Raw genomic sequence first — 21,992 nt, forward strand, 5'->3', positions numbered from 1 at the left:
CCCCAAGGAGGCAGGCACAGTGGGGAGGAGGGACATGCCCAGCTGCTAGGACAGGGGTGGGAATAGGGGACAGGGGAAAGGGAAAAAGCCTTTTTCTGGGGAGGAGCTTAATCATTCCAGGTTACCACGTTCCTTTAAATTCTCGCAGAGTCCAGGCAGGAGGCACCGTGAAGGGAAGGTACTCTTGAGCAGGTTATGAGTAGATGAGAAAAGGAAAGTCAGTACGGCAGGAAGACGGGACAGAGAGGGTAGTCAGGACCAAATGCCTCAGGGGTTCTGGACCTCAGCCTGCGGAGAGGGGGTGCGGAACTTCGCAGGGCTAACAGAGGAGGTGAGACTGGAGATGATGCTCTCAATGGAGAGCAAAGAATTAAGCCTGACTCCAAGGTTTCCCGTCTGTGGGAAGTGAAGAATGCTGGTATTACTGACAGAAGTGGGGTGATAAGAGAAGTAATGTGCCGGGCGGGAGGGAGATACTGCAGTGCACACAGAGAAAGATGGTCCTGCTGCTGGGGGAACTCGCTTCCAACACCTGCAGACAGAGCAGTCTCATCTTGGGGGTGACATCCTTACGATCCTATCTGGGGTCATTCTTAACATGTCAACACATGATTTGCACACTGCTTGTGTAAGTGACACAAGATAACTTCTGCAGGAATGTGATGACTGCTCAGCCATCCTGAGACACAGAGACAGCACCTGCGATCAGGCTCACTGTTAGTTACATTGTGCAAGTCTGTGATTCCTCAGCTCCTTTGTCAAATTCCTGTGTCTATGTGTCATCCCCCCAAAAAGACTTAAAGTGAGCTTGGTAGCTGAGGAAAAAAGTCATCTCTTTACCTCCTTCTACCCTGAATTTCAGGCTCAACTCTCTTGAAAAACAAACAAGCACTACTTTCCCCTGATTTTCTCTACTCCGAAAATGTTCTGTCTCATCTGTTCCTTTCCCAGTTCTGCCTCAGTAACACTACTGACCACTTTCTGTCCTCGAAGAATACGTAGTGTAACTATGTTATCCACCCATTCCCCGCCTGTATTCTTCACCTTATTCTCATCCAAGGGCTTCTCTGGTGGCTCTGGTGATGAAGAATCACCTGCAATGCAGGAGACGCAGGTTTGATCCCTGGATCAGGAAGATACCCTGGAGAAGGGAAATGGCAACCCACTCCAGTCTTCCTGCCTGGGAACTCCCATGGACAGAGGAGCGTGGTGGGCTGTAGTCCATGGGGTCGCAGAGTCAGAGACCACTGAGCGACTGAACCACCACCATTCTTACCCAAGAAGGAAAGGAGAGACCAGGCGTTCAGTCTGCAGGTGGGCCAGAACACGCCTTCTAACAGGATTAGCACAGAATAAGCCGTTTTGAGGCTGAGCTATGAGATGAGGTGACAATAAAGCTCGGTCAGACTCCCAGGGTGGCTGTAACAACCAAACGATATGACTCATGGGTTAATACCCAAGCAGATACAATAAAATTTGGTGCAGTCTGCCAGGCTTCAGCAAAAATATCCGGTACCAAACCTCTTTGCAGAGAAGCAATCTACATCCCTGGGTACGTGGGACAATCCCAGAGGCCCTTCGAGAAGCAACCACAGCAGTGAGCTGGGGGTCCCAGCGCCTGTGAGTTCACGGCCCATCAAGCCCAGCAATGCGGCCCTTCTTGGTTTCAGAACTGAATCGGGATGCATTCTCTTACTGCGTCTTTACAGGACAGCAGGTGTAAACACACAAAACACAAGGAAACAAACAGGACAGATATTCCGTTTAACTGCAAGTAAAAGAGAGACACTTTTTAGGACAATGTTTTGTTGTTCTTTAGTCTCTCAGTTGTGTCTGACTTTTTTGCGACCCCATGAACTGTAGCCCACCAGGCTCCTCTGTTCACAGGAATTCTCCAGGCAAGAATGCTGGGGCGGGTTGCCATTCCCTTCTCCAGGGGATCCACTGCATCCAGGGATCGAACCCAGGTTTCCTGCACCGGCAGGCATATTCTCTACCACTGAGCCACCAAGGAAGCCCACAATATATTCAGGGTAATACTATTTACAATTCTGCATAAACAAAATTCCAAAAATTTGATTTCAAATCCCAATTAAGTTGAAGAGAGGAAAAAATACTAAAAGAGGACCCGCAGTTTAAAATATTCCTTTGGGGGCAGTGATAAAATTAATAGTCTGTTTAACTAAAAGAAGAATTTCAAGTAAGACTGACGAGACCAAAAGATATCCCCAAGTACCTGTGAGTTTGATTTTGGACAGTCGGGCCAGGATTCCTGGCAGATCATCCGCACGCAGTTTCATCTCTTTCCACTGCTTCTCCTCTTTCGTCTCTCTCCCCAGAGCTACAGAGCCCTCAGTTACTGAGGCGGGTTCTAGTCCTATCAACGCTTTTTCACTTGGCTTTCTGGACAGAGGCAGGCTGGGGGGTACAAGAGGTCTCATCTCGCATATTTCGGCTTTGGCCTCATCCAAGGAAGTTTTTTCAAGGAAAGGAGATTCTGCTGGTTCTGGCTTCGGTTTTATTTGCTGCTTGAGGCTTCTGTTTAGTTGTGTGACATACTGAATTAAAAAAAAAAAGTACACATAACTTATGAAACTGCGACCCAAAACGCTCTTAAGTGGTTGTTCAGTAACACTTTACATCAGTTCGACTTCTACAGTATTTAGAAAGATTTTCCTGCACCTTTATAAATACTTGCTGAAATAACTCCTATTAGAGTATGTTACGTGGGGGTCACTCTACTAAGATATGGAGAGGACAATTAACTGGTTTTCAGATTCTATGACTTAGAAAAAATCCTAGGGGTTTAAGTTCCCTGAAAGAAAGATAAATTGATTTCTTATTCATCTCCCCCAGGATTTGCCCCAACATAGACTCAGAAGTTGCAGGTTTAAAATTCCAAATACAGAGCAAACGTTTTCTAGACTCAAAAGCCCAAGTCAACCTGCTGACTTTCCTTGTTGTCCAGCGAGCAGTGCAGAGAGAGGCTCCAAGGGGGCCACAACTCAGGGCTCAGGACCACCAGGGCAGTGGGTGTGTGGAGAGAATTGGGCTGAAGACTCAGACAACCTCTGTTACTTACTAGCAAAAAGGAGTAACTGTGGCTAACATCCATGAGGCACTTTACAGTTTTAAACAACATATACCGTTAGAGTTTATAGGAGACATATCTCATTTAGTCTTCTCAAAAATTGTGAAAGAAGACAGATCGTTACTAGTATCTTGTGCCTTAATTTTCAAATGAGGAAACCAAGGCTTGGAAACAATCTGACAGAGCCAAGAATAGAAAACTAGTTAGTTACAGATGCTCCTAGGACTAAAGCCCTTTCCTGATAACTAGCTAAGTGACTTTTTCCAATTACATTGCGAAGGCTTGAAATTACATACACTTGTCTGAGGAAGGAGTTACAAACTCAGGAATGAATTTAGAGTTCTGTTTACATTAAAAATAAAGCATCCTATGTATTTGAGTTTGTCTTCTAAATATCCATTATCCTCCATCCCCAACTTTACAAGTCTGATTATTATTGGAAACGAAAATCTCTCATCAAAATGAGTTTTATTAAGTTAAAAGATTTTAAAAGCTAAAATGGACATTGTAAGGTTAAAAAAAAAGATAAAAGAAATGTCAAATAGGGCTTCAGATTATGAATTTGCTATTCTTCTGTGCACTGAAATTATGAGTTTTTAGCTGTGGTTTCTTCATTCTACAATACTTTATGATCTGAGAAAGTGGCAAATGTAAGTTACCATGCTGACGACAACATAGAGTCAACCTGGTCCAAGGTCTACAAACAGATTGAGCTACATTATGAATGCCCACTGTAAAATGCCCAGAAAATCACAAGAACTCAATTTGTTTGAATCTGTTCAGAAGTGCATGTTTGACTCTCACTGCTGATGTAAGATAACAGGGAGGTCCTACTCTTGAAGCAATTATTTCTGTATCACTGATATAGTCACAGAACTTTAAAGAATATAAAAATATGAATTATAACAGTTCAGCTTTTCCTAACTGTGGCCTACTCAAAACATGCCAGCAGCTTTCCATCTTTCTCCAGACTTAATCAATAAGATCGAGATCATACTTTAAAACTCAAGACACCAGAGTTATTCTGGTTTCAGTTAAGCATAATCAAAACAAGGGATTAACGTTGTGGAAAAACTTAAGAGGGCAGGAAATAAGTCTTTTTCATAGAGTACTTGTTGCAGCTCTTCTGACAACAGGAATTTCTGAAATCTCCTCGTACAGGGAAAGTGAAGGCAGAGAGCCCAGTGAACATGGTCTTCCAAACCTACCATGCGCCGGAGGAAGTTAAAGTGTTGAAATGTGACCCACTGCTGATTGACGTTCCTGAGAAGATGCAGGAACCTCCGAGGGGACTGCCGCGTGGCTCTTCTTTCTAGATACCAGATGCATCCTCCTCCCCAGCCTATCAAAGAAAGAGGAAAAAAATTAAAACAGCCATTACGCCTCACCAAGCGATGTGTGGACCTACCCAGAAGCAGAGCCAGCAACACGGTGGGCAGTGCATGTGCGATGGGTCAGAACTCGGAAATGATCTGATCCAGATTCATGAATGAACTGTTATCAATTGGCCCTGCTCACTGTCCGAGTATAATTCTCCAGCAGGGTTAGGGAACTTGTTCATTTCAGGATCATTAAAAGTGAAAGTGTTAGTCACTCAGTCCTGTCCAACTCTTTGCGACCCCATGAACTGTAGCTTGCCAAGCTCCTCTGTCCAAGGGATTCTCCAGGCAAGAATACTGGAATGGGCAGCCATTCTCTTCTCTAGGGAATCTTTCTGACCCAGGGATTAAACCTAGCTCTCCTGCATTGCAGGCAGATTCTTCACTGTCTGAGCCAGCAGGGAAGCTCTCAGGATAATTATGCTTTTATTTCATCAAACGTTGAAATGACCAAATCATCAATCTCTTAGAGAATAAAATGTAAAACAATCAGCTTGGTCACTTTCTAAAAAGGATAAAATGAGAAGCCCAATTTTTCTCAATAAGTAGAGTGAGTGAGTAAAGTGAGTGAAGTCGCTCAGCCATGTCCGACTCTTTGCGACCCCATGGACGACTCTTTGCGACCCCATGGACTGTAACCCACCAGGCTTCTCCGTCCATGGGATTCTTCAGGCAAGAATACTGGAGCGGGTTGCCATTTCCTCCCCCAGGTAATAAGAGTAAACCAGAAGATAAATTTCAGATTAATATTTTGGCTATATTGGGTAAGTCAACTAAAAGACAGAGGAAACTGCTCTCACTAAAGTATGACTCTATCAAGCTAGTTAGGAAGAAGCTATTTTCAGTGTATCCAAATGTGGCTTTTAGTTATTCATCTCTAAACCTTCTCTCAAATATCAACAAACCCAATGCTTCTGTGTAAAGCCCCATCCTGGGATACACAGGATGGCCCCTCAGGAACACAGCACAGACAGCTTCCCCCCCACCCCCGCCCACCATTTCTTCTTTTAAGTCTTTTCTCCTGTGACTTCCATGACCCTAAGGAGTCCTGGTTCTCAGCCACCCATCACTTCTCCATGCCTGAAACCCTAGGGTAAGTTTTAATCTTCAAGCCATTTCTAGAGTTGCTATGCCTGTTTCCATCTGCTGAGGATCTCCACGTGGATGGCTTGTAATATGTCTCTCAGAACACTTTAGTCTCACTCTTATCTCTACTCTGTCCTCTACTGCAGATAAAACCATTGCCTACTTGAGATTCCAAGACCACCTTGAACTCTTCCTTCATCACCTAATAACCAACAGCTCCAGTCAATTCAGAAACACTGGTCAAATCTGTCCACTTCTTTCCCTGCCGCTGAGAGATACAGACCCTTATCATCTCACACTTGGATACTGTAGAGTTCTGGGATACAAACCACTCGTCCTGACTTTGGTTAACTTCTTTCCTCTCCAATCCCAGTCCCACAGATCCAGAGGGTTTCTTTCTGAAACCCAGAATACACATCATTTGCCCAAACACGTACATGTGACTCACTGCCCTGCCCCCACGATTTCAGTTTGTTCATTTTTGTCTATGTATCTCCTTGCTTGCACCGTCCTGTTTCCACTCTGCCTGTCAAATGTCAAAGTTTCTTTCAAGCACTCTATCATTTTATACTCTTTTTTGTAGCACTTCTTAATGCAGACTGTTTCTACATCATTTTTTTTTTTTTTTTTAGTTCATTGAAAGTGGGGACTCTGTCCTGACCTCTGCTACAACAGCTAGCAGACTGTCTTCCATATAAGAATGAGATGAGGGCTGATGACTGGGTCGCTCACATCGCTCACCTGGACAGGGGGAAGGAGAGGTATCACCACCCTATGGTAACCACGGCAATTATCTTAGACTAGAGATAAGTCCCCTCTTCACTGAAATCATATCCTCAGCACTCAGGTAAATACGTCATGCTTATTTTCCAAATCCATGAATACGTGGTGTCTGTATACACGTAGAGGAAAGAACAGTAGTGTTGAAATCAGTCCACTGACTGAAATTTCCTTTGAATTTAGTCCTCTGATAGTCTATCTTTTTTTTGATGGTATGTATTTTTCCTTTCTTGCCTTGACATTGTTCTTTGGGATAACAGGATTTCAATATTAAAAGATTATGTCAAGAAGACACCAAGTTTTATCGTTCTATGCCTTAATTTCAAAACCAGTTGCGAGTTCCACTGGTCCAATGCGAAATGTATGTTCCTGGGAGGAAAAGAACCATCATGGAAAATATCTCTCGAGATTATGTGTATTAAAAATTAGACTTTATGGAAACAAAACCAGCTTGGAAACAGCACTTTTATATGATGAAAATACTTCATTTAGTCAAAACAATCAGTTTCCAGAAATTTAAAGACATTTTGGCCGTGTGTCAAGAAATATAGGTTTGAAGATACATGGCTTATAACAAATGCATTAAAAATCTGGACACAAACGATCACATCCACTATTCACCATCAACACTGAGTCAAGATTGTAGGGCTTTAAAAATGAAGTGCGCAAATATGAGACGGAAAGGTTCTGAAAGTTTTCAATGGCTATAAAACACTGCTAAGCTTTGGAAGAACAGTCAGGCATGACCAAACCCAGGAGGGCATGTAGACACCTGAGACAGTCCCAGTGTACCTTTCTGCCCACTTCCCACCGTGCAGATTCCATACCAAGCGCTTAGAGTAATCTTCCAAGTATATCATAGCAGGCTGCACAGACCATTTAATAGCAGATCTTTTGGTGATCTTTTGGTTCATAGCTTCAAGGAAGCCAAGCTGTCTATTAATTCCTCCCACACCAGCATCAAAAAGACAGATCCAGCAACAAGCCATTTGAACCATAAGCAGCTCACTTCCTGAACTGGGGAATTCTGAGTAGTGAGGTAGATCTATCCTATAGGAAGCTGAAAATACAGAAATGAAAGCAGAAAAGCACCCCATCTTGAGCAATGCATGCTGGGAAAAAACCTCCCTACAGAGGAGATAATTCCAGCACTGAGAATGGATGAGCTCTCTGAGAATGAGTATCTAAGGTCAGAATCGAACACTCACAGTCAGGGATAGGAGAAGGTCTGAGACTGACTGTCTAGGGTCAGAAACGAATATTGACAGTGAGGGATGGGAGAAGGTAACAAATTCAAAAAGAACCACAGACTTTTCAGATAAAATGTTTCATCGTAGAAAATTCCAATCATATGCAACAGCAGAAGAATTCAATGAGCCCCCATTACTGATCCCCCAGGTTCAACAATGCTCAAATATTGGCCAATCTTGTTTTCATCATCTATACACACTCCCACTTCTAATCCTCCTCGCGACCTTTGAACCAGAAGAGACTTTGAGAGCATCTAGCTGAACAGCCTCAGTTTACAGACGAGTAAACTCAATTCCAGATAATACAGTTGCTATGCCCTGAGATCACACAGCCAAAATAGACACACGGAATAACAATATTAGGAGAAAAGAAGAGAAAGGAATTTCAGAGTAATTGTGATCAACATTGCCAGATGGGAATCCCTGAAGGTCCAGTGTTTAGGACTCCGTTCTTTTACTGCCATGGGCCTCAGTTTGATCCCTGGTTGGGCAACTAAGACCCTATAAGTCCCGTGGCTCAGCCAATAAAAAAAGTTTCTGGGATTTCCAAAGGGAGTCCATCTCGAATATGGACAACCAGTGACACATTTCTCACACATCAGTTATCACCCTAAACTACTGGGGACAAAAGAATGCCCAACCTCCACTTTAATGTCTCCATCAAGACAAATTTCATTCATTCATAAATAATTACTCAGCACCAACAATGCACACAGGGTATTGTTTCAGGCACTGGGGACACAGATGAACCAGAGAGAAGCCGTCCCAGCCTTTACAAGATTCAATCTTGCAGTTGGGAGAAACACATAGTAAATTGGTTATAAGTAAGCAATCAAAGGCTATTCTAACCATGATGAAGGAAACGGAGTGATGTGATAAGAGAGGGGCGGGGGTTCTACCTAGATAGTGTGCTCAGGACTCTCTTAACAGGAAACATTTGAGCTGAGACCCAGCCAAAAGGCAAGAAAGCACATCTACATTAAACATGTAATTGTGACAGGTCCTTGGCCTGGTAGGATTATATCAGGGACCACGCTAATGGCAGAAAAACAAAAGCCTGGGGGGCGGGGGATGGTTATGGCCCGCAGTCCGAGGTGATCACCGTTTTTATTATTGTCATCATGACCCTTTATATTGGAACAAGGCTTCCGGGTTGGGGGGGGGGGCGGGGAAGCAAAGCACTTGCCAGGTCCCCACAAGTGCAACGTACGAGTAACTTACACATCGCTAGAACCTAAGGCCTTGAGAAGCCGAGAGGCTCGGGGAGACCCCAGGTTCCTCTGTCCTGAGCCTCCAGCCTCTGAAAACTGAAAGAAGCACCAGACATCGCGTTCCCTACCCACCTCCGGGGGCTAGGAGATGGACGCGGTGTGCTGACCGCCGGAACCCCAATGCAAAACTAGGCCCTAGCTCCGAGGCCCCTTCACTTCAGGCCGCCCCGAAGGTCACTTCCCTCACCGATGCCCCAGCCGACCTCGCCAAGGGCTCCCAAGGTTGCAGACAGGCGGAACCACGGTGTAGCACGTGGCAACGAGAAGAGAATTCCCCCAAATCCGTGCCCGAGGTGGGGTGCAGTACCTGTCAGGAGGCGTGAGGAGAGAGTATGCGGGGATGCGGCCATCACGCAAGAATCCAGCCGCCCCCCGGGAGCCCCGTGTCCTCTCTCCTCACCGGCTGCTGGGCGCCGCCATCTTCCTTCCCCGCCCCTCCGTGGGAAGAGTGACGCGTCCGGTTCGTCACTTCCGGCGGGCAGGAGGCGGAAGCGGAGCGCTGCGGCTGGGGTTAGGGAGACCGCGGAGCAGAGGGGAGCGCCTTGGGCAGCCGGGCCGGGATCTGAGGTGCTTTCGCGGGGACGCGAGGCACCCGGGGGTGACAGGCTTCCGAAGAAAGGCTGCGCGCGACGGCGAGCCCCCGCCTCCTGCTCCGAGGCCGGCATCCCTGGCGGGACCCGAGGGGCCGAATGCTGGGCTGGGCTGGGCTGGGCTGGGCCGGCCGGGGGCTGCTCGCGGGTCGCTTGCAGTTACCTCCTGGTCCTTCTGGACTGCCAGGAGGAAATGGTTCTGGGGACGGTGCCTCCACCTTCCCGCGCCGTCAGTTACAGCGTTACCATAGTCGCCGTTAAGGCGGGAAACGATGAACTCGGGCTCGTGGGCCCCGAGCCACCCCGAGGAATCGTCTGAGCGTCTCGGGATAAAGAAGGTGCGTGCAGAGTTTAAGATTTCGGACTCTGGAGTGACCTCTTTATCCCTGGCTGCACCTTCTGGCCTTCTGACTGTTAAGCAAATGGCCCAAGTCCCCTGAACCTCGGCTTTGTCGCGGCACGACGCAGATCCTAATAATGTATATTATTTAAGATGGTTGAGAGAATTAAATGTTGTCTCTGCAGTAGGTAGCCAGCCGGAAGCCTGCCACGGCTAAGAACTAAGTTAGAATCTGTGCCCTGGTTAGGAGGGCAGTGGTCAGCAGCTCTCGCTTCGTCTGGTTTTGGTGTTGGATTTCTGCAGGTAACAGTGCGCTGAAGGAAAGAGATTCAGTTTCTGAAAGAGGAGCAAGAAATAGGTAACTTGGTTCTAGGAGGGTAGTTTCTCTGTCTTCATTGATAAGGTTGTAAGTGGCCGGTTGGGTCATCTGAGTAGATGCTAATTCTTCAAAGCCTTGATGAACTTACTACAATAGATAAAGACTTAGCTTTCTGTAGACAAAATCCTAACCTAAAATACAGGATACACTCAGTTGACACAGAGCTATCTTTCTAGAAGCAAAAGAGATATCAAAGCCTAAGGATGTGAATAGAGTTTTTCCAAAGAAAATATACAAGTGGCCAGTCAGTACAGGAGAAGATGGTGTACATCATTAGCAGTAAGAGAAATATGATGTAAAATCTCCTTTAGATATCACTTCATGCTCCCTGAGGTGGCTCCAGTCAAAACTACAGATAAGAGATAACACCGAAGTGAGAGCGTGGGGAAACTGGAAGCCCAGTATGCCACGGATGGGAGTGGAAAATGGTGGAGCTGTCTTTGAAAACAGTCTGGCAGGTTTTCAGAAAGTTAAGGGACTGTCACATGACTCAGCCATTCCACTCCTAAATGGAGAAATGAAGACATACTAACTCACCAGTAGAATAGGTGGTGACTAGACAGGCCTTGTTTGCTTCTTGTTTGAGGGAGGCCTCCTGCTTAGAAAGGGGCCCGGGGAAAAGGTGGATGCTCAGGTCCTTCTGGAGCTGGGCTCCCTGTAGGAGGCCGGGGGAGGCTCTGCTCATGGCCTCAGGGCCCCTGGGGGTGGGTGGGGGTGTGGGTGTGGGGGTGTGGGTTTGTGTGTATGTTCAGGGCCTCAATGTGATGATAAGCAGTGGCTTCACCTGCCCTCTCTGGAGGCTTAGTAAAGTTGACTGTTGCCACAGTAGGCAGCTCTAGTGTTGGGGACCGAGGATATTTCAGGACCTTTTCTTTGCCCGTGGCTTCACGGCAATGCCCCTGAGTCAGGTCAGATCAGAGATGGAAATCGTACCAGTATAATTTAACGTAGAGTTGAACACATACAGAGTTGTTACCCAGGTCATAGAAAGGGTGAAAAAAGAACTCTTAAAGTGTCACCCAGGTAGTAGCTTCCGGAAGCGCTCCTGCCTCTGCCTGGGGGACGGGAACGAGTTCGGGATTATCACAGTATAGAAACCAAGAGGAACTGCTGTTCTACCAGCGCTCTGGTCTCAATGTCCACCCGACCAAGCGGGAACTTCAGGTGTTAGGAAAGCTGCATGCGGCTTCTGCCACTGCTAATGGGGTGAAGGAGCAGCAGAGGGAGGCTCCCTGAAGCCAGGTGGGAGGAAGGAAGGAGCCCGGGAGCCCCTCCCCTCCATCCTCAGGCATCACTCCCTTCTTGGCAGAGCAGAGCAGTGGGCATGGCGAGCCTGCTACTTGGTTTGCCGACTCCCAATGATAGCACCACAGGTCCAGGATCAGTGTAAGTTTGGAGCCAGAACAGAGAAGCTCTGAGTTCTGAGGTGAAAAACTGTTCCTGATGTACAGGTTGTTACTACTTAGTCGCTAAGTTGTGTCGGACTTGTGACCCCATGCAGGCTCCTGTGTTCATGAGATTTCCCAGGCGAGGATTCTAGAGTAGGTTGCCATTTCCTTCTCCAGGGCATCTTCCCTTCCTAGGGATAACCCATGTCTCCTGCATTGGCAGGCGGGTTCTTTACTGCTGAGCCACCTGGGAAGTCTATACAAATCCACCTCCTCCAAGTTCGAATAACCTAGATCGGCCCCTCGTTTCACTTAATTCCTCCAAGGTGACCAGTGGGGATCCTGGTGCAAGGTCACTCCAGTCAGACATTACCCCTCAGCTGTGACCTTTGCCAGCTCTCCACCCCAGGGCTCATTCTATCCAGGAGCTTGGGGATATCGGAAGTGGAAAAGAGAAGTTCAGGAATGCAGGAAAAGGAAACAGCAGCAGGGGAATGCACTAGAGGTAACTCCGTTCCCTGTTCCCTGCTGTGGCCTTCCACCTCTTTAGTCAGCAGACTCTGAGTTTCAGGGAAGCAGTACAGGCAGCCCAGGAGATTAGTCACGAGTGCCTCCCTCCAGTCCGCCAGAAAATCTCAGTCATACTTGCCTTGAGTTTCTGACAGCCAGAGAGGCCCTGTGACCCAGTTCTGGTCCCAGAGAGAGAAAGAGAAAGCTCTCGCTCGGGCAGGGTGGCTGGGAATAATCTCTTTTACCGCTGAAGCTGGGCGTGCATGGGGCGGGGCTCTGGGCCTTCCCCCTGCCTTTCCTCCCCAGGAAGCAGGGCTGAAAGTGGGATTCCCTGCGCTGAGGCAGCCTCTAAGTTGTGAAGTGAGGAAACAAACTGCTGAGGGAGGCGGGGTGGGAAAAGAGAGAGCCCAGGTTCTGGATGAAATTGCTCGGGCACCACTGGAGCTTGTGTCTGCAGACTTGGCTGCAAGTGGACTGTTCTGCTCAAGCCGCTTCCTGGGTTTCCCGTTCGTTGCATCCCAGATGATACAGTCACGAGTGGGACCCGGGAGCCAAGGGTCCTGCCCCAGAGCTTAGTGAGGAAGATGATGTGGAGAAACAGCCCAGATTGTTCCAGATGACTGAGACACATATCACGTCTCAGAAAAGTAGCACAGACTCAGTAGGGTGGGTGTTTCCCCTAGGATGTCAGTCCACAGTGGTTTAAGTGACACACAAATAAAAGAGGCAATTTTGTGCACACTGGCTTTCCGTCTTGTTTCTTGGCTGTTGAATGTGTGCCCAGTTCCTTTGCTGATGTCAGAATGTCCACATCAGGAAAGCATTCCTTTCCGCGTTTCCTCCTGCTCAGAATCTTGAAGCCTGGTGAAGAATATGGTAAGATGTTCCAAGTGTTGCAGGAAACAAATCCTGTTAGGCACTACTAGTTGGGAAAATCCTAACGCATAAAGAGCATCCATAAACACGTAGGTTTTTGTTAGCTACCAGGAACTCTTAAAAATCGTTCTCACATGTTCTGGTAAGTGACCTGTTGACATTAAACTGGAGAATAACAAGGTACAAGGACTTTCGCTAAAATATAAATAAGAAGGATCCCAGAAAGGTTATTCTCAGGAAAAAAAAAAGTTAGCAAGCTACTAGGAAAACATAAACAATTACATCTTTTCTAAAGTTAGTTACTAGTTCTCATCTATGGACCTTCTTTCCCCCTACATTTGTACCTTTAAAACAATAACAGAAGATGAAGATGTTGATTTTTTTGAAGTATTGATGCATGTTTGCAAAAGTACGCCGTTTCTTTAGCTCTTACTGTGTATTACCTTCCTCAGCATGACATTTACCTTTCACAGGAACCCAGATCTGTGTCATCTCATTTTCAGAAGATGAGCTTGAGATCTTAAAAGATTTTAAAAGAAATAATTTTTCCAAGTTCACATAGCTAGAAAGTATGTACCACAACTAGAACTTAAACCTGCCTGATTTCCAAGGCATGTGTTCTTAATCCTAATTCTGGGCCGTCTCCCATATTTTATGTATTATAGAGTCCTCATTATCTGGCCTTTTCCCTACTAGTCGAGTTTCACATTTCATCAAGCAAGTGAAGTTATTGAAGTCTAGCCCCCCAAAATTATTCGATTTTGCGTTTTCTGACTCGGGTTCAATTTCCTCTGACCTCAGTTTCTGTGTTTATAGAACAGGAATACCAATACCGGGTCCACCACATCAATTCTGTTGCACTTTCCAAACTTAATGACAGTTCATGTCTGGACACCTTCAAATAAAGCTCATTCCAGAGACCTGCTGAATCAAAAACCTTTGAGGGTGGGCCTGGACATCCACAGTTAAGCAAAATGACTTTATTGTTATTTTAAAAATCACATAAGCTTTGTATAAAAATGTCAAGAGTACAGAGAGAGAAAGCAAGACTTCTCAGGAGAAAGGGCCCTCAAGGAGGGTGGTGGTGATGCTGGTCAGGGTGGTGGTTGTAGTGATGATGATGATAACACCACAGACAACCCCTCTTAGGTTCTTCCCGTGTCCCAGAATTTACATACCTGTCTCATAACATTTTACCTTTTTTGCAACAGTCTTGCAGCTAACACAGGATTATGCACGTTTATAGATCAAGTTATTGGAGCTCACAGTCTTTGAGAAATCTGTTGGTACTAGGACTACTCCAACAAAGTACCACAAACTGGGTGGCTTAATACAGCAGTTGTGTACCATCCCCCAGTTATGAAGGCTGAAAGTCTGAAATCAAGGTGTCAGCAGGGCCATGCTCCATCTGAAGCCTCTCTGGAGCATCCTTCCTGCCTCTTGTCTTCACCTGGTGATCTTCCTTCTGTGTGTCTGTCTTCACAAGGCATTCTTGGCTCTGTGTGGGTCTCTGTCCACATTTCCCTCTTATAAGGACATGAGTCTAATTGGATGAGGGCCCACCCTAATGACCTCAACCTAATTTGATTATATTTGCAAAGATCCTATTTCCAAAGAAGGTGACACTTCCTAGGTCGTGGGGTACAGGACTTCAGCATATCTTTCTGGGGGATACAGTTCAACCCATAACACTTAAGGATACAATGGGTGCAGGGCTAGATTTGAACTTGGGTGATGGCAGAATCTAGCCCTGTGGCCACCAGCCACCACATATCCCGTCTCGAGAAGGCACTTGGAACATTTTGCCTCAAGCAGGAGGAGAAGTGATAAGTGGGGAGAAAATTCTTGCAACCATTCAATAACAATTTATTTACAAGAGCACAAAGCTTCAGGCAAGTCTCAGACACTTCCTCTGTAACAGTTAGATGCCAAGTGACTCCACACAGCATTTTGAGGGGGGAAATGTTATGAGCTAAGACCCTTATACCCAGCAATTTGTCTTCCAGTGGGCCAAGCAGGCATTTTCAAGAAATTCTAGGGCTCAGAAAATATTCCACGTGTTGAAAAACTATTTGAAGATACATTCCAGTGGTTCAGAGGGTTTGGGATTATATAGACTAGGAAAAAAATCTCAAAAATAATTTAGAAACCAACATAGGGATTGCCAACTTTTAACTTCATAAAGGCATTTATAACAAATCAAACTACCATCTCGTGTCCACATAATGGCTTCATAAAAGATTGACCATTTTAATGCCAAAAATATTAAAAAGGGTATAATCTGATAGCTATTTCAATGGAATAGTTTAGCTTTATGAAAAAATATTTGTATTTAATATATTTTACCCTGGAGGAGTGAAGAACTTATTTCTGAAGATAAGATCTCACCCACGAATGGGTGTTTGAGAACCAGGACGTCACAGGAGCGAACATAAAGAAGGACAAGTGAAAGTGGGTTCTGGCTAGTGCTCAGGATTCTTGCCACTGGGGGGAAAATATGGTTTGAAACTGACCATAATCATTTCCATCTCCTAAGGAAAATTGCAGTGGGAAAGTAAATCTTTGCAGTGCTACTCCCTTCCACATACAGAGAGCAGAGAGGAGGAGATAGCTGGTTCCCTCAGCTGACATCTGGATTTCCACTCAATCTTTTTCAAGCTCTTGTGAAAACAGCCATGAAAGGATCACTGGTTTAAAATAATGATCTGCATTCGCCCATTTAATGACTTCTCCCTCCCCAATCCTCTGTAAAAGAACACATCTGCCTTTCAAATTGAGGGTCTGCCCATTTGGCTATCATTTCTGCAAATTTCGAGTCCAGGTGAGAAAAGAGCCCATCAATCTGCGATTCATAGCACGTAAAGGGCGAAACTCACGAATGGAGAAAGGAGGAGCCGCCAAGGAAAATTCTACCAGGACCTCCCTCCCCAAGCCAAGAGCCAGAGCGGCCGGGAGCCAGGACAAACAGAACCTGGAAGCCAGCATATCAGGTACAGACAGAGAGGCTGCTTCAAGGGTTCAGTCGCATTTACACTTGGAATGAGTTCCTGCTCTAAGGAAAGAAGGCCAGCCGTGAAGCTGGCTTCAAACTGAGGAAATGGGTCTGAGTCGGGAAATACTGCCCTGGAGTGTTGCCCAAGACCCTCGCTGAGTATGAGCTGGAATGACAGTCAGATATGGAGGCTTCCAGGCACCGCGGTGACGTTCCCACCCCGTCTGTATTCCCTTCCTCACCTTCAGGCAAATGGACCTCCTAGCTGGTACAAAGTAATCTGGTGATAAATCAAAGCGAGATTTCCCGGAACTTCCCTGGTGGTCCAGTGGCTAAGACTCCACACTTGCCATGCGGGGTGGGGGGTGGGGGGTGGGGGGGGCCTGGGTTAGATCCCGGGTCAGGGAACTAGATCCCATACGCAGGCTGCAACTAAAGGCCCTGCAAGCCGCGATGAAGACAGGAGATCCTGTGTGCCACAGCTGAGACCCGGGGGCAGCCGAGTAAATAAGTGTTGGTCGCTCAGTCATGTCTGACTCTTTGTGACCCTATGGACTGTAGCCCTCCAGGCTCCTCTGTCCATGGGATTTCCCAGGCAAGAATACTGGAGTGGGTTGCCATGCCCTTCTCCAGGGGGTCTTCCTAACCCAGACATTGAACCTGGGTCTCTTATGTCTCATGCATCGGCAGGAGGGCTCTTTACCCACGGAGCCATCTGAAAAGCCCTTACCTTGTATTATGCATTTTAGGTAATCTAGAAATGATTTAAAGTGTACGGGAAGATGTGCATAGGTCCTTTGGAAATACTACACCATTTTGTATAAGAGACTTGAGCATCCATTGACTTTAGAAAAGAGAGGTTCTGGAATCAATCTCCAGCAATACTGACAACTGCACTCTCTCTGGAGAATAGTTTGTTAAATGTCTCAATAAGTTCCTACTGGGTAGTCTACGTCTAGGAATTTATCCTGAGGAAGTAATAATACATTTGTAGAAATAATTATTTATTAAAATCATCATCCAATCTCAGTTTCAGGAGCAAAAGTTTGAAAAGTTCCAGTAATAATTCTTGGTAAATAACCAACATGTCTTGACTGAATAAGTTGTTTTAAGTCCATATGCACAGAGATTGTAAATACGGTTGTAAAGGTTGTTTATAGGCATTAAAATATTCATAGGCTATATCTGAATGAATAAAGCAAGCTACCTACAGTATGTTCCTGCTTTAATTTCAGGGAGTTTATATATGCCCTAAAATTTCTAGAAACATTTGTTCAAAATGAGCAGTGGTCATCTCTGGCTCATAGAATTAAGGCAATCTAAAATCTTCTTTTTAATTCTCTGTATTTAAAAATTACATATATTCTACAACAAGTGTTTGTTTTGCTGTTCAGTTGCCCGGTCATGTGTCTGACTCTTAGAGGCCCCATGGACTGCAGCACGACAGCTCCCCTGTCCCTCACTATCTCCCAGAGTTTGCTCAAATTCGTGTCCATTAAATATGTATCACTGAAAAAATGGAGAAGGTGGAGGGGGAAAAAAAAATAGTGAGACTCCCGGAGTGGCCACTGCTAGACTCTGACGTGTGGATCAAAAATGAATGCCTGTTCTGCCCTCATGACTGCCTGAAAACACACACATATTTCAGAGCTGGCCGCATACCTTGTGGTAGCTTTTTATTCCAAGGGCTGAAGTCTGCAGACAAGCTCAGCCAAGTACAGCGTGTGCCCCCTCAGGTGGTTTTTGGAGCTCGGCAGGACTGAGGAACACTCTCTCTTTTACCTCTGGAGGAGTCCGTCCAGGGTGCTGAGGTGTTGACAGAATCTGTGCTGGGAACAATGTTTATTTATATCTGCATGCCATCATTCACAGCTAAATCGAGGGCTTTCTCCTAATTTGCTCACAGTTTGCAAACATTTGCAGTTCTCCCCGCTGGTGATCCCTGTTTGGGTTTGGCTGGGCTTGAGCAAACGGAGAGGAGCTGAGACGCTGAGTAGGGCTGAGTGTTGGGCTTACATGATCCGTGTTGGAGACACGGAGGTCTCCAGACTCCTGGTTTGTACCTTGAGGACTTACTCACTTCTGTCCTGCTTTTGCTTTTGTTGTTGTTGTTTAGTTGTTCAGTCGTGTCTGACTCTTGCGAACCCATGGGCTGAAGCCCACCAAGGTCCTCTGTGCATGGAATTTTCCAGGCAAGAATACTGGAGTGGGTTGCCATTTCCTCCTCCAGGGGATCTTCCTGACCCAGGAGTCGAACCCACATCACCTGTGTTGACAGGAGGATTCTTTACCACTGAGCAATGAGGGGAAGCACTGCTCTTGCTAGAAGAAGTTTCTAACTGTGTGACTTTATGTGTGTATGTGTGTGTGTGGCCAGTTGGGGTGAGGGGACCCTTTGTAATGTCCCAGGTAGGGATGAGCCATTTATATCCATTGAATGTCTTTATAGAACATGAACATTCCTATACACCTCAGTTTATTATGAGAATTTTCAAATATATGGAAAGCAGAGCGATCTGACCCTACCCAAACAGGGGCAGGTGTAACTGCTTCAGCAACCATCAGCGCACAGCCAATCTCATTCTCTTTCTAATCCCACCACTCTCCCATCCCAACTACTAGACACCACAATGACGGCAGCTATGGAGTTCAAGTCAGAAGCTACATAACTGTGAATTGCGGGGTGAGAGAGAATAAAGCGAAAGATGAGGGAGGAGACAGACCTGACCTGAAGCAGGCTTGACCATGACAGTTTCCTGCCTGGCCGGTCTTAGTCCACTTAACCTTTCTGATCTTCATCTGTGAAATGGGAACAGTACACAACTTACAGAGCAACTAAATACACTAAACACGTGGTCCAGTTAAAGTACCAAGCACCATTCTCTGTGTCTAGGAGGTCCTCAGTTGTCATTTTATTACTGTTTCTCTTCTTCTATCTAGAGCAAAGAAAGAGAAAACCTAAACCAGAGAAAGTCCTCCGTAACATCAGAATTGTCAAACAGGCTGATAAATAACTGTTGCCCATTTGCTGAGGTTGTTACTCATATTCCTGAGTGCAGGGTGGGAGAACTAAGAAAGCAAAAACAAAACATTTCTGATTTAAAGTAGATTATGCTATTATCTGAGTTGGATACTTTAGATTCCAGGGTATATGTTTGAATCTGTGCATCTATAAGATGTACATCTTTGTGAAAGAGAAATTTTAATGATGTGTATTTTTTCTTGTTTTTTACTTGTAAATCAGAAAGGTTCTTTTGCATACCAGGGCTTTTTGAGAAGTATTTACTTTTATTTATTTATGTATTTATTTGGCTGCACTGGGTCTTAGTTGTGGCATGCAGTATCTTTTAGTTGGCACATGTGGGCTCTGATTCCCTGACCAGGAATTGAACCCGGGCCCCCTGCACTGGGAGAACAGAGTCTTAGCCACTGGACCACCAGAGATGTCCCCAGAGGTTGTTAAGCACAGAAAACAGAAGGAGAAAATTCATACTAGAAAAAAAAATGTGTCTCAGTTAGGAAATAACTTCTCAGGACTTTTCCATGACTGTCCCCTTCAAATTATAACTAGGGCAAATTTGGTGCAAATGATGGAGCTGAAGAGAGTTTAGAAAAAGAACCAAATAGGAAAACTACTGTATTAAACAAATTTTTTGATTCATTGCTTCCAACCATTGCTTTATAGAGAAGGTAGCTGGACACCTTTATTTACCACGCCTGCATTTATTTACTGGGCTGTTGCTTGTAAAATGGGTCAAATGTCCTGTTTTGTTTTAATTTTGTCCTATTCCATTTGAACTGAAACTAATTTGATCCTTAAAAACAAGAAGATGAACACCCTGAACTTAGGTACCTTCAGGTGTTTTAAAAATTCACAGGAAAATAGTATTTAATACTGATTATTATTTTATCAAGAAATTATGAAATATTTATATTGTTAGAAAACTTTGTCCAAAATATACGACTTTGGTACATATCCATTATTGAGTGTCAGGAAAGTTTGAATTTGCTTAAGAACTCCATCAAGGTTGTTGTTGAGAATTCTGCCATTAAAAAACAAGACAAACCAAAACCTCCACCTTTCTTTTTTAATAAAACACTTCATTTGCCAAGTTAAGAAATACAGAAATATGCACTTACTGCTGACTTAAAGGACTTCGCAGGTGGTCCAGTGGTAAAGAATCCACCGACCAGTGCAGGAGATGCGGATTGGATCCCTGAGTCAGGAAGATCCTCTGAAGAAGGAAGTGGCAACCCACTCCTGTATCCTTGCCTAAGAATTCCCATGGACAGAGGAACCTGGTGGGCTACAGTCCACAGGGCCACAAAAGAGTCAGACATGACTGAGCGACTAAAGAACAATAACAAGCTGATTTAAAACATGATGTTTCATGGTGTTAGAAATCTGTCTCAAAAGTAAGTAACGGTACACAGCTGGGCAGAAAGTATAGCAGGTGTGAGTCTCAAGCCACAGAGACAGGCAAGCAAGAAATGTTATCTTTCTTTGGTGTATTTTACTCCTTTTTTTTTCATAACCACTTATCTCCTAATCCAAGCTTCTATTCTACCGAGATTGGGGTAGCTTAGCCAATTGTGAGTTCACTGCCCTTTTTTCATGGTGACTTAAAGAAAAAGTTCAACAAGTTCTAGAGCTTCCAGAACAAGAACTCACAGTGAGCACAGAGGCCTCTGCCCTCACTGGATGGGCTTCCTTGGAACCTCCACGTCCTGCCCCTTGCTGCTGTTGTTCAGTCGCTGCTCGTGTCCGACTCTTTGCAACTCCATGGACTGTAGCCAGACTCCTCTGTCCATGGGATTTCCCAGGCAAGAATGCTGGAGTGAGTTGCCATTTCCTCCTCCAGGGGATCTTCCCGACCCAGGGATGGAACCTGCGTCTCTTTTCTCTCCTGGCGGGTTCTTTACCACGAGGGCCACATGGGAAGCCCACCCTGCCGCTTGACTTCCCCAGAACTCTAGTTCTGGCTCAAAACACTGCGGGTAAATAAACTGCCATGCAGAAAGTGGGTTATGAGTAACAGTGTCTCCAGGGACATACTTGAATTTTCTCCTCACTCCCTGAAGAGACAAGGAGCAGATAGCCCAGCACTGGACATCATATTTATCTTCAACTAGCCCAGTGAATTCCCTGAATTTCTTCAGCATAGCTGGTATCAGATCCCACAGGCAATAAACATTCTGCAACCATCATTTTTGAGCTTCCCTGGTGGCTCTGACGGTAAAGAATCTGCCTGCAGTGCAGGAGATCTCGGTTTGATCCCTGGATTGGGAAGATCACCTGGAGAAGGGAATGGCTACCCGCTCCAGCAGTCTTGCCTGGATAATTTCATGGATAAAGGAGCCTGGTGGGCTACAGTCCATGGGGTCGCAAAGAGTCAGACACAACTGAGCAACTAACACTAACTAACCATTTTTATTGGAGAAAAACGCACTGCATGTCTGTCACACAGCAACCAATTTCTTGAATGTTTTACTTTTAATTTTAGTCTTATTTAGTGTATTCTAATGTATAGAAAAAAATAAAAATATTGTAAAGCGACAAAGATTGCTTTTTTATAGCTCACACACTACCAATTGCATCTTAAATAACTGTGATACTTTCATCAAAACTAAGAACGTAGCAGTGTACAAAATCCCTTACTGAACTCAGGCTTCACCTGGACTTCTTGTTTGTTTGTTGTTTGTTTTTTTTTTACTGTTGTCCTTTCTCTGCCATATGATTTGATCCAGGATCCCACACTGCCTCTAGATATCACATCTTCTCTGTCTCCTCCAGAATGTGATGGTTCTCCATTGTGCCTGTCTTTCATGACCATGACAGTCAACAAGCTCATTTAGAAAATTAACGCACTCATTCCCTCCTCTAGGACTTCAGGATGCCATGAAAAGTGGGGAGGAGGAGCAGATAGCCTTACAGACAGTAACTGGTAATAGGGATGGTGAAGAAGTGTTAGAAACAGAAACACGCTCTTTCTCCTTAAAGCTTCTTTCATCCTCCACCTGCCTTCCCCCTTTTTCCCAATCTAATGAAACTCTTCCACT

At 45.3% G+C, this 21,992-nt stretch overlaps 1 protein-coding gene across 1 annotated transcript in view; it reads right to left on the reverse strand.

Annotated features, from left to right (window-relative positions):
* The window catches only part of COX10 (cytochrome c oxidase assembly factor heme A:farnesyltransferase COX10), a 108,527-nt gene extending 99,209 nt beyond the window's left edge, over positions 1-9,318 (reverse strand). Inside the window, exons 1-3 of the mRNA XM_065910183.1 lie at positions 9,165-9,318; positions 4,300-4,433; positions 2,237-2,558 (exon numbers count right to left, since the gene is read on the reverse strand). Of these exons, the coding sequence (XP_065766255.1) occupies positions 2,237-2,558; positions 4,300-4,433; positions 9,165-9,207 (499 nt within the window). The 5' untranslated portion in view covers positions 9,208-9,318. The remainder of the gene's footprint in view (positions 1-2,236; positions 2,559-4,299; positions 4,434-9,164) is intronic.
* Positions 9,319-21,992: the final 12,674 nt, after the last annotated feature.

This window comes from Muntiacus reevesi, chromosome 18 (genome assembly GCF_963930625.1).
Source record: "Muntiacus reevesi chromosome 18, mMunRee1.1, whole genome shotgun sequence".
Taxonomy (NCBI): Eukaryota; Metazoa; Chordata; class Mammalia; order Artiodactyla; family Cervidae; genus Muntiacus; species Muntiacus reevesi.